General features: G+C 32.6%; 1 protein-coding gene across 5 annotated transcripts in view; it reads right to left on the bottom strand.

Moving 5' to 3' along the window:
* Epac (Exchange protein directly activated by cAMP) overlaps positions 1-27,048 on the bottom strand; it is a 665,395-nt gene that overhangs the window by 110,384 nt on the left and 527,963 nt on the right. For all 5 annotated transcript variants that reach the window (XM_072525991.1, XM_072525990.1, XM_072525995.1 and 2 more), the window contains one exon: positions 4,497-4,680. In XM_072525991.1, the coding sequence (XP_072382092.1) occupies positions 4,497-4,680 (184 nt within the window). The remainder of the gene's footprint in view (positions 1-4,496; positions 4,681-27,048) is intronic.

Raw genomic sequence — 27,048 nt, 5'->3', positions numbered from 1 at the left:
CGTTCTTTAATTTATTACCAGAGATCACCTACCTCAACTGGTCTGTGATTTGTTACACAAAAAAAAACGCCGTTCATGACGTATACGCATGTTTTTTTATATTAAATTAAAGCTTATTTTTTTCTTAATATGATGATATAAGTTTGCCTAAAAAATGATTGAAAAGTATCAAAGATAAAAAATAATAGCCAGCTAGCTCGTTGTTGTTTGTTTGGGTTTATATGACAGCGGACAATGAATCCATTCGCCAATCTCACCATTTTTAGTCATTTATTAATTAGTCATTGTTTCGTATACAACCTTATCCTAAATCTAATACTAGTATTGATCTCTAATATATATATTTTTTGGTAATTTGTTTTTAGTTTTTTTTTTATTAGGTGCTTTTTTAGTTATTTATATCTAAAATAGACAACAAAGGTCCTCAAAGTTCCACAGCAAACTCTTCTGAATAGATTTATATTTATATATACATATTATCATATGTCAAACCAGTGTCGTTGCGCCCTAACTCTAACTTTAATTTTATTTTTGATACCTCACGTTTTTAACAGCAGGCAATCCTAATATTCGCATTTTTTCCCAGACAACCTTGTATTATCATATTAAGATAAAAATTAGCTTTAATTTGATATAAAAACATGCATATACGTCATGACCAGCGTATTTTATTTAAAAAATAAATGAACGAAATAAAATATTTCTCAAAAACTAATAACTATTAATTGAATTAAAAATATTTGCGGCCACTTTTGACTGTCAACCTATTATCCATGTTTTCTACTAATTTTAAATGTATGTAAAAAAGTGAGTTTGATGAACTATGTTATGTTATGAACGTAGTCATCCTGCAGTGGGATTTTGTACTATTACAAAATTTTACAGCTAAAGTATAAATAATGATTTAGATCAGGTTAATATTTTTTTATGGATTACCGTTATAAACTGGTCGTACTGCAGCCAATTGTTTATTAGCTCATAGTCTTTACAAAAAATCGCTTATTATTTCCGAACCACTGTGGTTTCTTCCTTATGTAGTTAATATAGAATATATAAAATATATAAATATTTTTTTTATCTTTATCTATGTATCCATAATAACATGGTCTAAAAATTTAGGACTTTTACTTTCCTTTATGGTAAGTATATTTTATTTGGGCTATTTTATAACTCTACAATTTTTGTGGTATACAGCTTAGGTATATATATATATATATATATATATATATATATATATATATATATATATATATATATATATATACACTTCCCCAATAAATTAACGCACCACTTTGAAATATTATAATATTTTATTAGCGTTAATAAAAATTTCCATTGTAATGTTATATTTTGCAAGCCCCTTGTATAATGCTATTCGTACACTCTATATTTATTGACTGTGTTTTGTCGCTATAGTTTTTTTTGCAACAAAACAAAAAGAAGCAAAAACTGAACTAATTCTATAAATTTACCAATTTCCAAGTGTTCACGAATTTTATTCGGCTACTGTTTAATTGTTGATTATTGTTATTTGTGTTTATTATGGATCGTCAATCACGTAATTTAATCCGAGATGAATGTGCTCAAGCAGTGATAATGTCGGAAGAAGGTTGGAGTTACCGAAGAATTGGTCATCGGTTTAATGTGTCCCACACATCCGTCTCACGGGTGTTAGAAAGATTCCTCGAAACAGGGATCATACTTGCAGACCAGGGCAAGGACGAAACCGGGTAACTACCCCTATTCAAGATCGATTTTTAAGAATTTCTGCTTTTTGATAACGTTTTGTAACACATCGAAGTCTACAAATTCAGCTTCGAGACATGCATGCTATACAAATTAGTACTGAAACTGTTCGCCAGCGACTTAGGGAATACTTAACACAAGGATTGCCGCCCGAGGTCCTCTATTAACTGCAGAGCATCGAAGGGTGAGACTACATTTTGCCAGAGAACACGTTAATTGGTTAGAGGCTGACTGGGAACGAGTGCTATTTACTAATGAATCCCGATTTTGTTTGTACAATAACAACATACGTGTTCGTGCGTTGCGACGACCCAACGAACGATATGCTCAGTGTAACTTCTCACACACCACATTTTTTGGTGGAGGATTTCTTTGACCGCACGTACGGACCTAGTGGTCATACAAAATGGAACTGTTACAGCTGAAAGGTACATATTGGAGATTCTGAAGTAACATGTAGTACCATTCGCTCCTTGTATCGGTGAAAATTTCTTACTAATGCAAGGTTATGTCAGAGCTCACGCTGCACAGATCGTCAGAAATTATCTAGAAGAGGTAGAAATTAACACTATGGAATGGCCAGCCCATAGGCCGGATTTAAATCCGATTGAAAACCTCTGGGATATCCTTGGTAGGCGATTAAGAGCGACACCGATCCAACCAAACAACTTACAGGAAGTGGAAGAGAGGCTGATCCAGATTTGGAGAGAAATAGACCAAAATGAAATACGGCAATTAATTTAAAGTATGGGCCAACGATGTGGGGCTGTTATATATAGTAGAGGTGAAAACACTCGTTATTAAGACTTTTTTCATATGTTAGTTTACTTTTCTATCAATATTGTTTTAGAATTTTCCGTTTTATTTTTTTTTTCTCCTGTACTTCAACATTTTCTGATGATTAGACAAATTGTTATAATTACTAATAAAATGTAGAATAAATCTGGTGAAGTTTTATTTGTTATTCTTTGCATGTTTACAAATAAAATTGATTTATTGAAGTGGTGCGTTAATTTCTTGGAGAAGTGTATATATATATATATATATATATATATATATATATATATATATATATATATCTATATATATGAAAATTATTCAACGCGAAGTCAAACCTGTAAAACCACAGAAAGTGGTTATAATAACATAAACACAAACGTCGTAAACTGTTTAAGTAATTTCTAGTAAAACTTAAGTGCTTATCCGAAAAAAATTCATTAAAAATTAGAAATAAAATACACTATTCATATCACTTTTAAAAGTGCAAAGCTGTTGGTATTTAATTGTTATTTTTTTATTCTCGTTGATGTGAGTAAACTATCAAGTCGAAACAAGTGTCAAACACAATTTGAAGCTGAATTGCGTTGATTAAGTCTCAAGAATTATGGTTGTAAATCCCGAAACAGCGACTGCTATTGTTGCATTTCTTCAAGACGAAAGAAGTGAGCGATATGTTGTTTAAAAGTATCAAGTATCTAATAGTACTGTACACCGTATTTTTACACGTTCTTGGCAATTGGAGCTTAGACTAGACGACCTAGAACCAGTCTTAAAAAAAAGATCTAGTGCCCGTGATGATCGCCCGATTCATCCTCTTACAAAGTCTACTAGATCGTCGTACCACGGCTGTACAAATCCAAAATCAACTTCAGTACGTCCGGAATACTAACGTAAGTGAACGAACAGTTAGACGAAGGTTGGAGAAGCAAATTTAGGCAGTCACAGACCTGCAACAAGCCTACAACTTCTCAGGCGACATCGAGTTGCGCGGCTTCAGTTTCCCAGAAACCATGCTCATTTTACTGTAAATAATTGGAGGCACGTTTTATTTATCGATTAGTCCAGGTTTACCTTGCACTCTCCAGATGGCCATGAGAGAGTATGACGAAGACCACATGAGCGTTTTGCAGAATGTACCTTCAGTCCTAGGATAAGCTAGGAACTAGCGTGAATTATGGTGTAGGCTGGAATTTCTCTAGAGGCACGGACAGAATTATACATAATTCCGAAAATCTTTATAACAGCTGCCAGGTACATTGATGAAATTCACTAAGATTCTGTTTTACCTTATGCTGTTTTTGTTGGAAATGCATGATAATAACAAGCCTCACAGTGTGAGAATCACTCAACAGTTTTTAAATGAAGTAAACATTCCTGTAATGGATTGGCCAGCATTAAGTTAAGGATACGAAGTCATGTTCCTGTCCCTTTAATCTTAAATCAGTTACAAGAAGCACTTTTAGAGAAATGGGAACTTATTCCTTATCATGACATTTCTCATTTGATTTTAGGCATGCCAAGGAGAATCCAGGGCATAATTTGAGCACGTGGAGAAAACATTTATTATTAAAATCAGTTTGTCCGGACACATGATTTAGGTTTTTATTAATTGAGCGTCATTTTGTTACAACATTTAATTAAGTTTTATTCCGTAATTGTTAAATTATTATCTACTGAAATAGTTCTTTGTTCAAAAGTTAAATTTTAGTTAGAAATTACTTAAAAAAAATTTGGTTCGTTTGCGTTTACATACGTTATTATAATAATAAAAGCCTAAAGAGAATTAAAATTTTAAGTTTTTATTTTAAATATGCAAGTGCTCCGTTTTTCGTGCCGATGAGTATACATTAAAAGTATACAAATGAATTATACTCGGCCATTCTAAAAATAGCTCTTATAAGAAATACATTCCTTGTCTTCAAAAACATCTGCGTAAGGTACAGGAAAATTTTATTTATGTTTGTACTTACGGTTTTCTAAGGATCATTCGGAGGACGGCGTCAGGTCCTTTGTTGATGAGAATCCCCAAGGAATCCTGAATTTGTTCCTCTGCCGAGGCGATGTCCTCCAGTGGTGGCAGTGCTGTGGCTCCCTCTTCGTCCTGCCAGAATCGGTATAAGAAGCATTTGTCTTTGAACGGTTGCTCTTTATTAACTGAAAAAAAAAACGATAAAACTAGATTACAAAACTTTTTTTTAATTTTCTTATAGAAATGAATAATTAAAACAGGTAAGCAGACAATGATCAAGTGGCTTAAAAATGATTTTTTTGGTGATATCAATTTTTCTTTGAAATATCTAGTTAATTGATTGTATCATAACATACAAAAATAGTATCTTTATATAAAAGTATGTCTACTAAAAATTTTATTATAATTTGTTGAGATGCACTCTTTTTTTTTAACTCAACAAGAATTTGGTAGTTTCAAGAAATAAATTTTATTAAAAACCTTTTTTTATATTGTCTTTTAAAGTATTGCTGTTTTTAGTCAATACGTTTCCGCATTGTAAAAGCTTTAAAACTCTGCTAATAAATTATTATTTATATATAAGGTCGTTTATTTTTAAGCAATTCATTGATAATTTTTAACGATGGCCTAAAAAATCTTTCATAGTCAGAATTTTTGACGATCAGTCTATTATTTTTGGCAAAACAACCTTCTAGATTTCCATTTTGTAGTCAATTATGGACAACATAAAACTTCTCACAACTTGTCAGGGTTAAAAATAATTATTTGTTCTAACGAAAATACTTTTTTAAAAGAAACAATTTTGTTATATTTATTTTAGGAAAATATGCACACACACAGTGATCAACCCTGCCCCTAGGAACATGTGATCTCTCGCTCACTATTCTTTTGAAATTTGGCCAGCTGGTTTTTTTCTTTTTGTGGGGCTGCAAATACGAGTAGTTGACATCTATTGCGCCTAGGTCAGGACGATTAAGTTGTGTGTTGAATCGCCTTCATTTAGTGAATGTATTTTATATTGTTGACACACGTTGTGTAGTATTGCAATATCGAGATGAGTCGGTGGAGCTTGTCCGTTATAACATGTTGGATCCGTTGGACCAACTGCATGTGTTGCTTCTTGTTTCGAGATAGCCGCAGATCAGTCTTACGTTACGATTTGTTGTACGGTCGTACCAATTCGGTGATTTGGTACGATATATAAACACTCGCATTTAGGTCGCCAATAAGGATTGTGGGTTCTTCTGAGACCAATATGAGGCTTAGATCTTCATCGAGGATAGAGTCATTAGGTCTTACGTAAGCTGAGACGATTTTTAGTGTCTCGTTTCTTGTGGTAAGCCGGACTATCGTGGCTTCCATTGTAACTAAGCCATTCGGTGTTGGGGTGGTTTGGTGTTTGATTACGTTTTTGACCATAATGGCCGTTCCTCCTGAAGTTGCTCTATGGTCGGTTCTGTAGATATCATAGCCTGGAAATTTTCTTCTTTTCCTTTCCACTAGTTTTGTTTTTTGAAGTGCTATGATATCTAGTTCCAGTCTGTTGGAAAATTCGTCCAGAAGATTTAGTTTTGTGTAGTTTCTTTTTTGTTCTTAATTTAGTCCTCTACATGTATCCTCATGTAGTGTAGGTCAGAAATGATTTTTATCTTTTGGTCCTCTTCTACCTTTATCGTAACCATGAACATCGGTAGGGGTTTCTTCTCAGCCCTTTTTAAAATCATGTTTACTACTTTAGTTGCCTCTACTCCTTTGTCTATAATCTCGTTTAGGATTGTCGTGGTATCGGTATTCGCCGACAATCCTCTTATTATTACTCTTTTCATCTTATCGTTATCGAAAGGATAAGCCATTATCACATCTTCTCTGGTCTTAGTCTGTGTGACTATGGACCTACCGGATCTGGCAAATTAATTTGCCGAGATTATTTTCTACGCTGCGGCTTTTTGGAGTATTCGCTGATGTTCTCCCACTGTCTTAAGTATTATTGCCGGTGGTTTTGGCAATTGTTTTGAAGAGGCAAATTCTTCGTGATTTTTCTCGGGTTTTTTCACAGCTTTGCTGGTGGAAGGCTGTGGTTTCTTTTTCTATTTTTCTTGCTCTTCTCTTTTCTCCTGTCTGTTCTTGATGGTTTTATCCATCTTCGCTTCTTTGCGCTTTTGGATCAGCTGCGTTTGCTTCTCCGCTACGCTTAGTTTTAGTGCGTCTTCTTTAACCTTTTCAGGTTTGGCAGTCTTTTTATGTTTTGTTCCTTTTTCGTCGCTTGTCGTCCTTGATCTTCTCCTCCTCTTCGCTGGAGTTTTCTTCTAATTCTTCTACTATTTCTTTAATAGTTTCCTCTTCTTCCACTATTTCTTCTTCGATGTCATAGTCTTCTCCTTTGCAGTTTATTTCAGGGAGTTCCGGGTTTATAAAGCCGTTCTTCTTCTTCAAGTGCCGTCTCCATCAATGGAGGTTAGCGGTTATGGTGGCAAACGTTTGTCTATCTTCAGCTGTTCTTAAGAGTTCCTCAAATCCAAGTCCTGTCCAGTTTCTGATATTACGTAATCAGGACAATTTTTTTCTTCCAATTCCTCGCTTTCCTTCTATTTTGCCTTTTATTATCAACTGAGGGATGTAGTATTTCTCGTTGCGCAACAAATGCCCTAAATAACTGGTTTTTCTTCTTTTGACTGTTCTCAATAGTTCTTTTTCTAAATTGAGTCTAGCTAGTACTTAAAGTACATAAAGCCGTTACGTAAATCTATTTCGTTGTCTACGACAGAAGACGGCTGGTTGCCGTTATCTTCTACTTCAGGTGATAACACCTTCGTACTATCACTACCTGGGGGAGGGGTTTCACTCATTGTGCCTTACGGCTGTAAACAAAATGTTCAAAAGATATAAGGAGTTTTCTACTAAGAAGACTTTGTTTTTGTCTTCCCGTCCAGCCTCAGCCAGACGGTTTTCCTAAGTGTCGTCCCAGCTACCTTGCGGTTGTTCACTCCCTGATTTCCCAATGAGGGTTCCACTTACCGTTTCTCTTACCACAGGAGCAGGGGCCGTTTCTGTCCGACTTTGTCAAATGTCAAAGCCTTACAGTGTCATCCCTGTCGACACACTGCGGTAAACCCGAATAATCTTCGCCAACGCGAAGTTACTAATAATCTCCGCGAGGAGCCTATAAAAGCAGCTCCCCGACGGTTTAACTAAAAGCAACCGCGCATCCGCTCTTCGCTTTGTTAGAAAACAATCTACCAGTGCCACACACGGTGTCTTATCCACCGAGAGCTGATAAGCTCTGTTGACTACCTGACTAGTTGCTTCTTCCAAAACACGTCTGCAGTTGGAAAATATGCTCATCATTTGTCATGTATAAATAAGATATTTTACAGAATCGAGAAAATCAAATTACACAATATACACAAAACTTAAAATAGCCGGAAATATATATTATATATTACTATAACATTTAAAACAAAAATCAAATTACGAAAACTTTTATTAAGGTGAAATTTTAAAATAATTAAAAATAAATCAATAGAAGACAACAAAATCATACAAAGATAACAGACGTTGACAATTTTTAAAAAATCAAAATGTAACAATAAATAAAGATACGACAGAAAAGCATTAAAAACAAATTAAACTGGCGTTAGAAAATTCAAAATCAATATTTAATTTTACAGAACAGAAATACCCCAATATTCTGAACTCACAACCCACTAAATTATACTCTACTATTAAACTACACAAACTTGACCACCCAATAAGACCTGTAGTTTTTTTTATGCAGCTCCGTCATATAAAATTAAAAAAAAACTTTTAGTAATTATTTTAGAACACAATAAATTCACCGTATAAAACACAATAGAACTAGTTAATAAAATAAAGTATTTTCAATTACCCAACAATTCTAGATTAATTTCATTTAACGTAATAAATATTTTTTCTAGTATTCCTCCTCGAGAAATTTTGATCTAGTAAAAAAACCTTTAGACCATAATATAACAAATCCAGTCATTACATCTGAAATTTTAGATGTTCTTGAAATTTGCATAAATCAAGACTACTTTGAGTTTAATAATCAAATATGTATATGAAAATAACAGTGCAGGACTTATCATGGATTATCCTTTAAGCCCATTACTATCAGATATTTATATGGATCATCTAGAAACAAAGATTTCAAAACATCCCGTATTCAAGTTATTTCTGCAGTTTTTATATTGGTGGACGATATACTGGTATGCTTTACAGGAAGTAACAGACAACTTGACCAATTCTTGTCTTATATTAATTCACTTCATAGTCATATTGAATTTACAATAGAAACAGAACAGAATCAATCCATAAATTTTCTAGACATTACAACATTATCAGACTTAAAAACAAACATGAGTTTTCCGTATTCCATAAACCTACCCATACTCATACTGACACGACTAAACACAATTCATTATCCCATTCAATACTACACAAATTGGCGGCCTATTATAGCATGTTACATATATTAATAGAAATTCCCATGTCACCATGTCAAAAAACATCCTCGAGATAGAATTGAATATCATTAGACAAATAGCAAAATACAATAGCTACAACGAATAGACAATAAACAAAATTTTAAACCAAAAATTGCATAAGAAAGCACTGAAATTAGTATTTCCATCAACAGAGAAAAAACCCAGTACTTTCTATTCAATTACATATACAGGCAAGATATCATCAAAAATAGCAAAACACATAAAAAAAAGGAATAGCTAGCTTTTAGAATAAACAACAACTTAAGCAAATATATTAAGAACAACAAGAGCCAAAAGAAAAAGCACTTACACTGGGCTATACAAACTTACATGTAGCGACAGTCCAAAAACTTACATTGGTCAAATGGGTAGAAACTTTTACAAATAGATGGCATAATACAAAAGAGCTTTCAATAATACAAAAACAGATTCTACTTAAGCACTTCACCTTCTAGATCATAATCATTTTTTTAATAACCAATTTCAAATTCTTTACATTTAAAATAAGTGTTGGACGCATAACAAAAATAGCTCACTTGAGAAAGAGCGGAAAGTTCTGTAGTGATAATTAATTATAAAAAAAAATTGTGGAAGTGTTGAAAACAAAACTTTTTATTGTTTTTTTGCTTGATAAAATGAACTTCCATCAAGTAAAGGTTAAGTCCATTACATATTTCATATTTACTTACAGGATAAATTTATTTTTCGTTTACTTATTTTTATTATATAATTTATAAGTGAGGTGTCGTCTTATTTGCATTGTTCCATTGAATAATACTGTAACAATCTGGCAGGTTTGGAGTTGTCAGTATACTTAAGGCTTAGGAATACTGGCAAATCTGCCTGGCGCCCAGTTAATATCCATTTAATTTAAAAAAATCTCAACGAATCTCCCATCTCTACTTGACCATAGCTACGTCATTGTTGTCATCCGATAACCGGTGTAGCATTGCTTCTTGCTATTCCCATCTTCGCTGTGTGGTCCGCCAAGGGTGTATTTTATCACCCTTGTTATTCAATTTATACAGTAAACCCATCTCAGAATTAGCGCTTGCCGAGTCAGTAAGGGCCTTATAATAAACGGTGAGCCACTTAATAACATAAGATATGCTGACGATACCGTCCTTCTGACAGGAACACTAGAAGAACTGCAACACCTTGCTGAACAACTTAATATATATTGCAACGATTATGGACTAAAAATAAATTTGAAGAAAACCAAGTTCATGATATTTACAAAAGCACAAAACATCAAAGTTAAGCTTGTACTAGATAATACAGAAATTGAACAAATATCTTCTTCCAAATACCTTGGAACATGGATCAAAGAAGATACTGATCAGACAAAGGAAATAAGATGCCGCATTGAAATTGCACGGTCAACTTTTAATGGAATAAGAAAACTTTTTTGTAATCGCGATATCAATATATCGCTTCGAATAAGAATGCTTCGATGTTATATTTTCTCTACCCTTTTGTATGGGGTTGAAGCTTGGACACTTAAAAAATTCAACATTAAAAACCTAGAAGCATTCGAAATGTGGTGTTACCGACGTATTTTGAAAATATCATGGGTGGATCGCAAAACAAACGAACAAGTTCTCGAACAGCTAGGAAAACAATGCGAAGTTTTAAATTCCATAAAAATAAGGAAATTGAAATACTTGGGGCACATCATGAGAGGTGAAAAATACGAACTACTAAGGAATATAATGCAGGGTAAAATTAAAGGCAGAAGAATAGGAAGACGTAAAATCTCGTGGCTACGCAATCTCCGTGAATGGTTTGGATGCAGTTCAATTGAACTATTCAGGCGCGTAACCAACAAAATTATAATTGCCAGAATGATTTCCAATCTCCAATAGAAGCGGAACTTGAAGAAGAAAAATTTCCATCTTAAATTTGGACGTCTACTTGGTCTCTTGACGTCTGTTGGATACCACAGTGTAATGCTAGTGAATCATCTATTCAGTCCGTCAGGACCGCCAGTTCTTCTCGCTAAATGTCCTGATCAATGCCATTTTAAAAATTTAATTGTGTGGATTACATCAGTGTCCTTGATTTTATGTCTGATTCATTCTATTCTTTTTGTCTCTTTTTTATACCTAGCATGCATCGCCCCATTGACCTTCGAGTGACTTTAGGTTTCGCTATTATCTCCTTCTTTAGTGTTCAAGTTTCGCAGCCGTATGTCATGATTGGTGATACACGCTGATCAAATGTTTTTTTTCTTCAGGTAAAGTGGCATCCTGGATTTTAATATAACTGCATTTTTACCAAAACATTTCCCAAGAGTTTTACTCTTCTGTTTATTTCTGGGAGAACGAAGCCAGATTTATGTATTAATTGTCCCAGGTATACATACTCATTCACTGTCTCAAGTGCAGTGTTGTTTACTATTATATCTTGGACATCCACCAACTCGTTGTACAGGGTTTTTGGTTTACAAATCGCTTATTACTTCTTCTAGTTCTGCAGGATTATTAGGAATCAGAATATAATATCTTCTTCTTCCTATGCCGTCCCCATTAACGGAGGTTGGCGACCACATTTTTAAAAGCTTCTCTGTCTTTTGCAACGTGGAATAATTCGTCTACAGTCATGTTTGTCCAGTCTCGAATATTTCGCAGCCATGACTTCCTCTTTCTACATCTTCCCTTTTTGCCATCGACTCTACCCTGCATGATGACCTGCAGAAGACTATATTTATTATTTCTTAGTATGTGTCCAAGGTATACAGTCTTGCGTACTTTTATATAATATATATATATATATATATATATATATATATATATATATATATATATATATAAATATAAAGATCCGTGGGTGTTAAAGGGCAATGGAGCGTGCTATGTTGGGCGTTTCACTACGAGACAAGATCAAAAATCGCCAGCTACGACAAAGAACAGGAGTGGCTGATGCAGTAGAGAGAGTAGCAACACTGAAATGGAACTGGGCAGGTCACGTGGCTCGAATGACAGATAATAGATGGACAAAGCGGATACTGGAATAGAGACCAAGAGATGATACCTACTGAAGCAGAGGTCGTCCACCAACACGTTGGACTGACGATCTAAAACGTTGTCGTAGGAATTGGACGCAAAAGGCACAAGATCGAAATAGATGGAAAATTATGAGGGACATCTATGTCCAGCGGTGGATAAGCGAATATTGAATGATGGTATATATATATATATATATATATATATATATATATATATAGATATATATATATATATATATATATATATATATATAGGTATATATATATATATATATATATATATATATATATATATATATATACACTACAGCTACTTCACACTTTTATTGAATTCGTGTATTAAATTTATACACATCAGTTCATCTATAAAATGATTTAAATAAGCAAACATCCATAGATACAAAAAAAATTGCACATGGTTTACCTTATAAAAGATATATAGCAATAATATGATGAAAGTGAAGAAAATAGCTTAATTTATGAACCATATAGACCGAAAAATACAATACATTAAATTTGAGTTAACAAAAAACCCGAACTAAGTCAGTTTTGTAAAAGTTAAAAATGAGTTTAAGAACAGACATGTTAAAAAAACTTTTTACTTTAAAAAATGTTTGTTGTGAGTAACAAAGCAAAAATCATATCGAATATGAATGACAAACAAAATTCTAAAAATAGCACTGATATTACTTAGTAATAATAGAAATTATAGTAGTTTATATTTAACTTTTGGTAACATTATTGATTTGGCTTTTATTAAGCAATAAGTGACAAAGAAAGAATACTAACACAAGGCACAATGCGTTCACTTCAAAGGTTATGTCAGAAGAGATCCACAAATTTAAAAATTATTAGTTTGAAAGTATGTTAATTCCTATAAGTGGAATCGTAAAATACGAGTATACCCGAAAAACAAGAGTAACATTTCATACAGCTCGACAGAATATAGCGGTAATTTCAAATTAGTTGAGATACCAGTAAGCTGCCAAAATTAGTGTAAGTTGACATCAATAAAGTAAACAAGGATTTAACAAAAACTACTTCTATCATTAATGTAGATTTCAACTTTATATTAATCTGCGAGGACATACCACTATAATATGTTAATCTCAACTTAGCACTAACATGATATATTAGTGCAAAGTTTGTCCTCACATTGTAAGGACACAACCTAGTGTTTACATTGAGCACTAACGATTCAGATGAATAAATCATAATGTTTATCCGTGGTTCACTATTTACAACAAAGTAACTCTTTAAATAAAATTGACAAGTGTAAATTTACTAGTATTTCATATTTAACATTTATTTGTTCATTTATTGTTATTAATTTACTAATGATTAATTTAGGGAATCATTAAGGTAAGAAATGTATAGTAATATGTATTATGTTTTATTCATTTGGATCGTTAGTGCTCCATGTAAGCACTAGGTTGTGTCCTCACATTAGTAGTGAGGACAAAGTTGTGCAAAGTTGAGATTCACATATATCATAGCGAACGGTATATCCTCACAAATTATTGTGAAGTTGAGATCTACATTAATGATGGAAGTAGTTTTTGTTAAATCCTTGTTGACTTTATTAATGTCAACTCACACTAAATTTGGCACCACCCTGGTATTTTAGCTGATTTGAAATTACTAGGTCGAGATGTATGAAATGTCACTCTTGTTTTTTCGGTATACTCGTATTTTAAGATTCCACTCATAGTTATTAACACATTTTTAAACTAAAACTTGTTGAATTTGTACATATCTTCTGATACAACCTTTAAAGTGAACTCATTGTTCCTTTTGCCGGTAATCTTTAGTTGTCACTTATTAGCCCAGTCTGGTTATACAAAAATCATCGATTTCACGGCAAAATGTTTCGCAGATATCTGAAGCTTTTAAGACATAGGTGGGGGTTACTAGATGACGAATAGATAAAAAGATACTCCTATTTTTACCTTGCGTTTTTTTTAATCAATATTTTATGGTCAGAATTTGATTTTTTATCTATAAGTTTTTTCCCTTATAATTTAAATAAACAATATTTATACCATTTTTTTATAAAGAATATCTTTACTTTCCCGTTTTTTCAATTAAAATTGATAAATAATTTACGGAGATATTTGCAAAAAAGCAGTTTTTTGCACTAATTTATAAATTTAATTAATTTTTTTATTAATGTTATTAATACATTTTAACAATGAGGAATTACCGTCCTTTAAATTTGTGCGAAATTTCCCCCCGATCGGTCAAATAGTTTAAAAGTTATTCAATTTGTTTATCCCTGGGACTAATTATTTAAACCATTGAACTTGCCCTATGAATGATGCTAGATACATTTAACAAATTTCATAGGATTCTTTAAGACCTATGCTATCTCAGAAGTGAAATAAATATTAGGTTTTCATCGAAATTATTTACAAAATAAACGTTTGAAAAAGGGGTATGTTTTTTACTTATAAACAATTGCAATAACTTCTATATTTTTTAAGCTACAGACTTGTACGTACAACCATTAGATAGCTGGTAAAAAAACTTACATTTAACAAAAAAAATAAACCTTCTATGAACAATAGGAACGAAGTTAGCGACAATTTTTTTGTTAATTATATCTCCATTGTTTATAAACATTAAGAAGTAAAATTTGCATAAATTTTGAATGAAAATCTAAAATTTATATTGAATTTTATAGCTATAAAATTCATCCAATTTTTCGAAACTTAAACCTTTCGGAACGAAGTTACTTTCGAAAGATCGACATAGGAAAGTGGAGGGGAAACTGTTTTAGCTCCTTGCTGCAAAATTTAATATTATGGTTACGGATTTATCATTCAAAAGCTTCAACAGTTCTGTAGGAATTTCATCAGGTCCATTTGCTTTTCCATTTTTAGCGTTTCTTATTGCGTATTCTACTTCTTCTTTCAATATGTCTTGCCCAGTTGCATTGATTATCTGAGTTAAGTTGTTTCTATCGTCTTCAAATAATTTATTCAGGTATTCTGTCCATCTTTTTATTTTATTATCTAGATCTACAATAAGATTTCCATATTTGTCTTTAAGTTTACCTATTTGGCATTTCTTTATGCTTCCTGTTATCTCTTTTACTTTTCTGTGCATAATGAACGCATCGTACTTTTTCTCATAGGTTTCCATTTCTTCACATTGTTCTTTAATCCACTCCTCTTTGGCTTCGTTTATTCTCTCTTTTATGTGTTTATTAATTTCTTTGTATTTGTCTGGGTAATTCTTCATCTTTCTTCTTTGTTCCATAAAGTCTAGTATATCTTGTGTCATCCACCCCTTATTCTTTGTTGTTGTTTTTGTAAGATGTTTCTTTCCTGCTGTTTGTATAGCTGTATTTATGTACTTTAATTTTTGGTTAACGTTGTTTGTATCGTTAATTTGTTGCTGCGCTGAACGTAGGTTTTCATTTATTTCTTCTCCTGTTTCTTGTCTTATATTTTTGTTTTTAAGTTTATTTAAATCTAGTGCCTTTCTGTGTGGTCTTCTAATCTTTTTTGGTCTCGCCTCTATCACAGTAACTACCGGGTTATGATATGAGGCTATATCAGCTCCTGGGTACGTCTTAGTACATTTAACAGCATTGTGATACCTCCTTGCTATCATAATGTAGTCTATTTGATTTCTCACTATGTTTTCTTTGGTATGTTGTAGAGATGTCCATGTATATAACCGTCGAGGAGGTAATTTGAAAAAAGTATTTGTTATTACGAAGTCTTCACTTTGCCAAAATTGAATCAATCGGTCTCCTCTGTCATTTCTGTTTCCAAGCCCATATTTTCCTACTTGTTCTCCTACCTTACCTTGACCCACTTAGGCATTAAGATCGCCCATTAATATGTTAATGTATGGAAAGACTGACTTAATAAGTAAAGACAAACAACCTGCAACAAAAAGGTTCAGACCTGACAGTGAAGTCGAATAAATGAACCAAATTTTGACTTTTAAACCAATGTATGTAAAGAAAATAAAAAAAGTAAAGTTCAATAAACATTGCAAAATTTAATAAGGCAAGTGATGAAAAAATCGACTTATTTTATCAAAGCAGTAAGGCAGATTAGGCTAATATTGTATATCATATTTGTAAGCAAAATAGAATTAAAATCAATATTGTTAATTATAAAAATACAAACAATTATAATTAATATAAAGAATATAATAATATAATGTGTAAAAAATTACCTGAAATTTAATTTATAAAATATATAAGTATTATTACATCATTGATATAAAATGAAAAAACATATGTTGATTTTCCGGGATTTTCCAACATTTATGGTGGGTGAAAATTATGTCATCATTATTAATACTGCGACAGACTATTCGAGCAAATTAAAAAAAAGTAAGTATTTAGGGTGAATTTCAAATGGACTCAATTTTTCCGAGTTTTTCCATATTTTCCGGCCAGTGAAAACTATGTAGTTATTCATATTTCTACGAGCTACCCCTGAATAAAAAAAAGAGGCTTGTAGCTGCAAAGGAAGCCAAGATAATGTAAATTTTTCCTACCTGTTGCAATTTGAAGTTACGATGCCGAAAAAAAAACGGAGCTGAAACAGATATCCTCTCGACTTTCCTATGTCTATCTTTCGAAAGTACCGTCGTTTCGAAAAATTAGATAAATTTTATAGCTATAAGTTTCAATATAAAGTTTAGATTTTCATTCAAAATTTGTGCAAATTTTACTTCTTAATGTTTATAAACAATGGAGATATGATTTTTTTAAAAATAGTCACTAACTTCGTTCCTATTGGTCATAGAAGGTTTTTTATTTTTTAATGTGAGCTTTTTTACCAGCTATCCAATGGTTGTACGTACAATTCTGTAGCTTGAAAAATATAGGAGTTATTACAATTGTTTATAAGTAAAAAACATACCCCTTTTTCAAACGTTTATTTTTTAAATAATTTCGATGAAAACTCAATATGCATTTAACTTCTGAGATAGTCTAAGTCTTAAAGAATCCTATGAAATTTGCTGAATGTGTCTAGCATTATGCATAGGGCAAGCTTAATAGTTTAAATAATTAGCCTCAGAGATAAACAAATTAAATAACTTATAAAATATTTGACTGATCGGGGGGAAATTTCGCACAAATCTAAAAGATGGTAATTCCTTGATGTTTAAATGTATTAATACCATTTTATTTTGTTAATAAAAAAATCAATAAAGTTTATAAATTAGTGCAAAAAAACTGCTTTTTTGCAATTATCTCTGTAAATTATTTATCAATTTTAATTAAAAAAACGGGAAAATAAAGATATTCTTGACATAAAAAAATGACATAAATATTGTTTATTTAAATTATAAGGGAAAAAATTTATAGACAAAAAATCAAATTGTGACCATAAATTATTGCTTAAAAAAACGCAAGGTAAAACTAGGAGTATCTTTTCATCTATTCATCATCTAGTATCCCCCACCTATGTCTTAAAAGCTTCAGATATCGGCGAAACATTTTTCCACCTTTTTTTTTTAACCAGACTGGGCTATATTGCTTATTAAAAGCCGATTAAATAATGTTACCAAAAGGTAAATATAAACTACTATAATTTCGATTATTACTAAGTAATATCAGTGATATTTTTGAAACTTTTGGTCATCCATAGGATATAATGTTTTTTTCTTTGTTACTTCAGCAAATATTTTTTAACACGTCTGGTATTTGAATTCTTTTTTAACTTTTACCAAACTGACTTAGTCATCCTTAGTATCCGCGAGTCTAATAGCTTAAAAAACGTGTATAAATAAATACTCAAACATAGATAAACACATGGACACACATCATAGGAACACTTACTTACACCATTCTCGGTCGACAAATCATAGGCAGCCGCACATAAACTCATCATGCGAGCAGATTTTTCTTAAGTTATTGCGCTCATCCATACGCGTAACACCATCGTGTCTAGACGATGCATAGTACAGGGACGTACAGGACATACAAGTGTTACCAGAAGCGATTCCACATAGTACTAGCGAACTCTCAAAAGAGGGCTTAAAAAAGTCTCTTTTGTGTTTAGAAATAATAATCTAACGTGAACAATTAGGAAGGTGACTTCGGTCACGGACTCTATCTCTGTTAAAAATATTGGCAAAAAAATTTCCCGATAGGAACAAAGGCAATTAAAAAACGCCTACCTCAAAATGCAAGATCTCAGCAGAAGACTAGGAAAGGAGCAAAACTAAAAATCCACACAAAACTAGAGCGGCGGAACTGATAAAACCCGAAGGTAAAAACAGACCTTTATAGAATATCTCAACCCTTAACCTCCGCAACCAAGAGTCACTAAAAAACTGACTTCTAGCGAATATAAGGTAATACAGCTGATATTTAAATAGATCAGGCTGGAGTAGACCTGATTGTTAACAAACTGGAACAAGTAGTGGATTAAGCTACTATTGGAAGTTACAATTAAGTTCTACAGATTTATAAAACAATATTACCACCGTGAACTGTGATAACGAATACACTAAAAAATGACTTAACTAAGAAGACTTGACTGCAGTCGATCCCAATAACATACATCAACTACAAAGCAATAAAGCAACTATTAGGGCTCGCCTAAACAAAATCAATACTTTAAAACGGTAAACTGCTTATTAAAAAGATCGAAAGGTCGGAAAGAATCGATAAATCATGGTCTTCTTGACCGAAGAGATCTCATACAAAGAATTAAGGTCTGCTCATTTTAAGGCCTACTACAAACTTAAAAAGATATCCTTTCCAATACCTAATGGCTCGAATCAATTACTTGACGAAAAAGAAGAAGTAATAAAAATCTAAAATGTTCTAGATATCATTGATAACTCCCAAAATTTCTCGTAATGTCTGAGATGTACAAAAATATTATAAACACAAGAAGTTGACAGTGTTAACGAAGTGATCAAGCATTATAATATTGTTTGGAGTTTCAATAAAAATAATTACAAAAAAAAAAGAAAAAAAAAAGGAAAAAAAGGTTTGATTTCATGTATATTGCGTCTGTGTATCCGCTTATACGTATTTCACCCCAAAAATGGATCTTCAGGCGGCTATTCACAAACGTTTTGAACGTGAAAACAATCTTTCATGTCACAGTAGAAGCAACACTAAAATGGCTTTGATCTGGACGCAATAGCGACATTGATAAATAAATTCGTAAACTAATTTTCGAGACTAAATTCAGATTTCTGCTTTAATCTGTGCCTTCTAAGAATTGCAAGGCAAAATAGACGTTTTTAAAATGTAATTAGAGACATGGGAAATTTAAAATTACATTCCACAACATATCTCCTCAACTAAGCAAAAATCCTTAGCGAATTGGTTTCTCGTACTCATAAAAAGTAAATCGAAATAAAAGGAGAGACGGTTAAGATTTGATTTCCCGTATAGTGCGTCTAATTGCATATTTATTTATCAACGTTTGTTTTGCCTTGCAATTCTTAGAAGGCACAGATTAAAGCAGAAATCTGAATTTGGTTTCGAAAATTAGTTTACTGATTTATTTATCTAATGTCGCTATTGCATCCAGATCGAAGTTATTTTAATGATGCTACTGTGACAGGAAATATTGTTTTTACGTTCAGAGTGTTTGTGAATAGCCGCTCTGAATATCCCTTTTCGGGTGAAATACGTATAAGCAGATACACAGACACACTAGCAAATCTTAACTGTCTTTTCTTTTATTTCGATATACTCTTTGTAAGTACGAGAAACCAATTCGCTAAGGATTTTTGCTTAATTCACTAGATATATTGTGGAATGCAATTTTAGATTCCCCATGTCTAGCATCTTTATCAAAGTCTGTTTTGCCTTGCAATTCTTAGAAGGCACAGATTAAAGCAGAAATCTGAATTTGGTTTCGAAAATTAGTTTACGGATTTATTTATCAGATGTCGCTATTGCGTCTAGATCGAAGTCATTTTAATGTTGCTTCTACTGTTACAGGAAATATTGTTTTCGCGTTCAGAGTGTTTGTGAATAGCCGCTCCGAATATCCCTTTTAGGGTGAAATACGTATAAGGAGATACACAAACGCACTATACGTGAAATCAAATCTTAACTGTCTTTCCTTTTATTTCGATATACTCTTTATGAGTACGAGAAACCAATTCGCTAAGGATTTTTGCTTAGTTGAGGAGATATGTTGTGAAATGTAATTTAAATTCCCCATGTCTCTAATTACATCTTTATCAACGTCTGTTTTGCCTTGCAATTCTTAGAAGGCACAGATTAAAGCAGAAATCTGAATTCGGTCTCGAAAATTAGTTTACGGATTAATTACAAAAAAGTCTAATATTGGTGATAGTAATAGGATCAAAGAGATAATTAAGTCATTATTCTTAGTGGTTAATACTAAATTTACTAAATTTGATAAAGAAATAGATACGTCCGGACCACCCGCATGGTTTTAAAAATTATAGAAGATAAAGAAAAACCTAAGCCAGAAGAGAAAAAAGAAAAAAAAAGTACATAGAGCTGAAGAAGAAGCTTAGACAAAAAGAGGAAGAGAAAAAGGAGGAGAGGCGTAGAAAAGTAGAGGTAAAAATCATAAATAGTTAATCTCAAATTCACAAAATTTTTTAAGTCAAATTACTAGTAGAATACACAAATTAAAAGAACAACAGAACGATATAAAAACCGATTTAGAAAATAAAAAAGTTAACAACAAAACTATTTAAAAAATAAAATTGTACAACAACAAAACGATAAAAAAAATAGGTGAGTAAGAAATAAAAATCGGTATCCAAGCTTCTTTATATAATATTGTATCAGTAACTATTGTCGAATCTAAACAAACAGCTTCATTATCTTCCAAAGTTAAACCAGACAAAATTAGATCTTGTAAAATTTTACAACCACGCACATTTATAGTCAAACAGCATAAGAAACTTATCGTTTTCAATTCGAAGCTGCACCCAGGGAAAATAAGTAGACTGAGTGTACAAAAAGGGTGTACATATGTGAAATTATAAATATAATTTCAGTAAATGAGGACTGTATTACATAGGGCTGGTTCAAATAAATTAGGATATGTGGTAAAAGGTTATACAGATTATAGCAAATAAAAAGTTTATACAAAGTCTTACCAATTCTTCTGCTGCACATACACACACTCGCGGTATTTAGAGGCTTCAGTCGCGGTTGTTCTTCATACTGGGAAACTGTCCGGTTACCGGTTTCTGAACACGTGTTTCGCGTATTAACACTTAGATCACGATGTAGAGCACATTTGCGTCTGTGCACGATTTAAAATAGTAGTTGCGGTATTTTTCGCGTAACTATAAGCGAGAGAGATAATTAGAGTGGAGAAAAAGCTTGGTAAGTCTGTACCAAGCGATAGGTAGCGATAGAGAGATTATACGTCTGCCTAGTGGGACTCAGCAGACGAAAGAGAGGACGACTGTTTCTAGCAACAGTCAGTAGTCAAGAGAGAATGTCCGTTATCATCGAGAGACAACAGGCAAGAGAGTCTTTCTTTCTTCTTTGCTATCTTACAACTGTCTGTATTTCTAATGGAGTGGGGTTAAAATGTGAGTAGGAAGGGTTGGAGAACGGGAAATAATTGTAAAATTGTGGTAGAATGGTAGCTAGTAATACAGCGAAAAAATGACATGATTTTTCGCATGTGAAAAAATTGAACACTGAGAAAGAAATAGTAGCTTCCTTGGTATCGCTGGGTGTCGCTTTCAGGACAGGCAGTAACTGTCTTGCAATTTATTCCCCAGGATACAAACTATTATACCTCTCTTATTCAAGCTTTAGACAATATATGGCCAGCAGCATCTAAAGTAGGTTTTTCCAGCAGAATGTTGATATCAAAAACATAACTAAAGCCTGCAAGAAGCCGATATTAAAAGAATATTGCATGTAGCATACCCTCAACCAACCAAAGATTGTCTGGAACAAATTGGTATACAGGCATTTATAAGTTAAACAGGATGTTAAACTGGAACAAGTTCTCTGATTACATCACAAAACGCTAGATAAACACTAATCTCAGCCCAGAAGTATGAAACGGCAAAAAGTATTTACAGATCTCGACCAAAATTGAAATAAATAAGATTTCGATAAAATGAGGAAGTCACTACCGCAGATAATCAAAAACCTATTTTATCCTAGATATTAAGCGTATTGCAAAATCTAAATATAAATCTCAAAATAAAAACAGAGGATATTTTAATTGTAAAAGCCGATCCCAGGCAAGGAAAGAAGAACCAAAGGACGATGCTAGAAGTTCGCCAAAGAAAGGAAAAAGATACTCTGGAATCTGACATTGCTAATTTGAAGTAGCAACTAGCGATTATTAAAAATGAAGTGAAAAAGTGAAGAGACCAAGTGTACAATTTGCAGAATGTATAAAATCCAAGATGTTTTAAATGTATTACAGATTTAAAGCCAGTGTCAGAAAAAGAGAATGTTACCAAATAAGTAAGTCTCCAGGTGACCACAGATAAACAAGAAGAAGATACTGATCAGACTTTCCCGACAAATCAAAAGAAAGATAATGACTTAAAAGTCATACTAAAATGGCTTAAAAATGAAGTATGACCTATGTCGCAGGAAATAACAGTGGGAATCTTTGCATATTTCCAGTAATCTATGACTGTATATGGAAAGTGGCAAAATCTAGATAAACCAACTACAGTTTAACAAGTAATACTACCAAATCAAACATTAAAAGTGTGTTGCAAGAACTTCATAGCAGTCTTTCTGGAGAACATTTTGGAGTTAAAAGAACACTTCCCAAAGTTCGAGACATATTTACTAGATTAATTTTCGCCAAGATGTAACAGTAAAAAGGGCCCTAGAACAAGAAGTCAAACTCTCCATCTGCGATCAAATGGAATAATCGGAAGACATAATAAAACTGTTTGTCAAAATCTTGATGTTATTGACATTGACATTATGGGAAATGAAGCCTTATCGAGATCTTATTTTCGAAAATTTATCTCTGCCGCACATCGAAAATTTGAAAGAAAAATTGCAAAAAGTCTACGAATTTTCCTGTAAAAGTTTAAAGCTTTCAAGTGTTAAAGCCAAGGCCAGGCTTGACATGCATACTAATGGAACAACTTTCAAAAGAGGCGACCTAGTATGGTCCCAAACGTAAGAAAAGACTGTCCAAAATTTTAACAAAACTGGTCCTTAAACCGTCCTGCAAAAAATAAACGATCTAATCTACCGCATCCTGTTTTCAGCTAGAAGTACACTCAACGTAGTTCATATCGTTAATTCCATACCATGAAACTGATTCACCCTATTGCCTTTAATCGGTTCCTAATAGATCAGTTATTTGAGGCAAATTACTATAAAGAAAGGAGCAGTATTACGACAGTTCCGTAAGACTGATTCCATAAATAGAAAAAGTCCCTGGACAAAAAATAATGTTTAAGTTGTCTGTCTAGGAAAAATTCTGAAATGTCTCGTAATGTCTGGAACGTCAGAATATGTATATGAACACAGGAAGTTGACAGTTTAAGTAACAGTAGTAATTAAGTTTTTGAATAGTTGTCATTGTGTTAAAAGTTGTGATTAAGTATTGTAATATTGTTTGAAGATTCAACAAAAGTAATTAAGTATAGAAAAGTGTATGAGTTCATTTTAAATTAGTTAGTAGATATGTTGACTTTGAGTTTTGCATCTTGCTTATATGAAACGTTTAATATGCGGTTATTTTCCATAATGCTAGTAATTGGACTATTTTAATTTACAAATACTTGGTTTCTCTCTCTGCCATTCGTTATGTTTTACTTTGTACAAAAACCTTATTTAACTCCGCCTGTATTGCCCACTAGGTGGATCAAGTATCTTGGTGGGTGATGTTGCCGGTCCCTAGCCCGGAAAAAGGAGGAGGGTTGTAGGGTTAGGTTAGTAGCCTGCCATATATAAAAGTAAAAAAAAGCTTAAAGAACCGGTGACGAGCCTCGGACTAGGACAGAAAATATGGTAACGACAAAGGCGAGAAAAAGGACGACGAACTGGAAAACGAAAAATATAATGAGAGTGGCGACGTGGAACATAAAAAGCCTAAATAACCGAGATCAGAAAATAGAAAAAGAGTTGAGAGAATATCAAATAGATATCTTCGTCCTACAGGAAACAAAGAGGAAATGTAAAGGACAGACGCGGCTTGGAGAATATTTACTAATATATAGTGGGGTTCCGAAACAAGAAAGAACAAAGGAAGGTGTAGCAATAATGATCAAAACAAAATATAAAGATCAAATTAAAGAGTGCCAGTACATATCTCAGAGAATACTTTGATTAGAAATTAGGGCGAACAGCAAAATTATTAAGATAATAGGGATATATGCACCAGAAGACTGCAAACCTGACAGCGATAAAGAAGAATTCTATGATGAGCTACAAACATTAGTGGAAAGAGAAGTGAAGCAAAATAAATTACTTATATTATTGGGAGATTTCAATGCAGAATTGGAGACGAAGTAATACAAGGAATAAAACAAAGGTTTAATGAAAGTGTTATTAATGAAAACGGAAAAAGAATGGTGAAATTCTGCACATCAAACGAACTAAGGATAACCAACACATTTTTTGATCATAAAATTCAACACAAATACACGTTTGAAAATACAAGTGGACATAGATTAATGATAGATTATTTGGCCACAAACAGAAATATTCACCATAAACAGGATGTGAGAAGTTTGACGTCACCCAATGTGGGAAGCGATCACTATTTGGTACTTGGTAAAATTAGATTCAATGAAAGATGGAAAGAGAAGCTTAAACAAACCAATGCAGAGGAAATAATAAAATAGAAAATTTAAGGGATGACTCCATAAAATCATTATATTAAAAAAGGCTAGAACCGAAAATACAAATGGAGAATATCGAAAATAAAAGCAATGTAGAGACTAGCTGGACAAAACTTAAAAAAAATAATTCTGGATGCTGCCCGAGAAGCCCTTGGAACGAAAATAATAAACAAAAAGTTTTCCGAAAAAAAAAAACGAAAACACCATGGTTTACACTAGAGGTTAAACAAAAATGAAAGAACTAGTTGAAATAGAACACATACAAGAGGATACATGGGTGGCCTTCCTGACAGAAATATTTAAAAAACAAAACGAAGAACCTTTACCAGAAACGCCAAATATAATAACTGAGGAAAAGACCGAAATCTCCCAAAACGATGTGAAAGAAGGAATAAACAAATTAAAAAACAGAAAGTCACCAGGAGATCAAATACCAAATGAACTCTTAAAATATGGAGGTGATCACCTTGTCCAACAACTGCAACTTCTTATTAATAAAATAATCACCACGAACAAAATACCAGATGAATGGAGGAGAGCGATCATTGTGATGTTCTTCAAAAAAGGAGATAAGAAAGACCCCAATAATTATCGAGCAATAAACCTATTAAATACAATACTCAAACTGACAACAAGAATAATAGCGATAAAAATAAACGAACGAATATCTCTGCAAGAGGAACAGCAAGGATTTCGGACAGTAAGATTATGCACGGATTCAGTTTTTGTAATAAGACAAATAAAAGAAAAGTCGCTGGAATACAACAAACCAGCATATATGTGTCTGATTTGAAGAAAGCGTTTGATAGAGTGAGAATTCGGGACGCGATACATTTATTATATGAAAAGGGAATATCACTGGATTTAGTAAAAACCATTGAGAATATATATATATATATATATATATATATATATATATATATATATATATATAAAGATAATATAGCTATGGTAAGATGTAAAGGAAAACTATTGCAACCTATCAAATATGAAACTGGCATTAGACAAGGAGATTCGCTGAGCACGTTAATATTTAATCTGATAATGGATGAAATCATAAAGAAAGTTAAAAAAAGAAGAGGATATAGAATGGGAGAAAAGGAAATAAGGATAATATGCTACGCCGACGACGCCATAATAACAGCCGAAAATGAAGATGACCTATAAAGATTAATAATTAGAGAATTCGAAGATACGGCGCTCATATACAACATGAAGATCTCAACAGAGAAAACTAAAACGATAGTAATATCAGCGGAACCGAGACGATGTAAACTAGTAGTAAATAACAAAATATTAGAACAAGTGATGGAAACTGAACACGTGGGAATAAAACTGTCAAGCTAAGGAAAAGTAGAAGAAGAAATACAAAAACAAGTGAACATGGCAAACAGAGCAGCAGGATGTCTCAAAAACATAATCTGGAGAAACAAATACCTCACAACAGAAACGAAAACCAGGATATATAAATCAACAATAAGACCGATAATGACGTACACAGTGGAAAGAAGAGCAGATACGGCGAAAACACAAAGACTACTGGAAACAACAGAAATGAAAGTCTTACGAAAAATAACAAACCAAACTCTAAGAGACACAGTAAGAAGTGAGAAAATACGAGTGAGATGTGGTATAGAGGAAGTAAACGCGTGGGCCAAAAGAAGAAAAGTGGAATGGAATCAACACATCAAAAGAATAACAGAAAATAGAATAGTACGAAGAGCAAGAGACAAATCGCCAAATGGAAAAAGATCATTGGGACGACCGAGGAAAAGATGGTCAGACAACGTCAATTGAGGCTAAAAACCGAAGTAAAACATGCATTAAGCCTATTTATAAAGTAGGAAAAAGAAGAAGAAAAACCTTATTTTATAAAGCTTGGTTTTGAAATAATAATTCAAACCTACCTAAAATATTTTTTGAGTTAATTAAGTTACGACTTTACCCAAAGCTAGTTTAATAAATTATATTTCAATATTTTTTTAAACCAGTTAGCTCTTTTGATATGTAATGGTTAATACCAGAGAAACTGTTACAAAGATCATAAATATTTAAACCGTACAGCTTTTAGCGTTTCCCCTATAATGGAAGAAGAGAATATGTTGATGGAGTTACTTCCCATAGAGGTTGTTGTTACTCTACTCGATAACTCATTAATAATTCAAAAGATGTAAGTAGTTAGTAAAATCATGAATGTGTTGCTTGTGTGAGTCCATTTCAAAAGGTAAAAGAAATAATAAGTTAGACTTACTCACAATCAATTT

Source organism: Diabrotica undecimpunctata, chromosome 3, assembly GCF_040954645.1.
Source record: "Diabrotica undecimpunctata isolate CICGRU chromosome 3, icDiaUnde3, whole genome shotgun sequence".
In the NCBI taxonomy this organism is placed as follows: Eukaryota; Metazoa; Arthropoda; class Insecta; order Coleoptera; family Chrysomelidae; genus Diabrotica; species Diabrotica undecimpunctata.
Note: the sequence above shows the minus strand (reverse complement) of the source record. Positions and strands in the feature narration are given on the sequence as shown.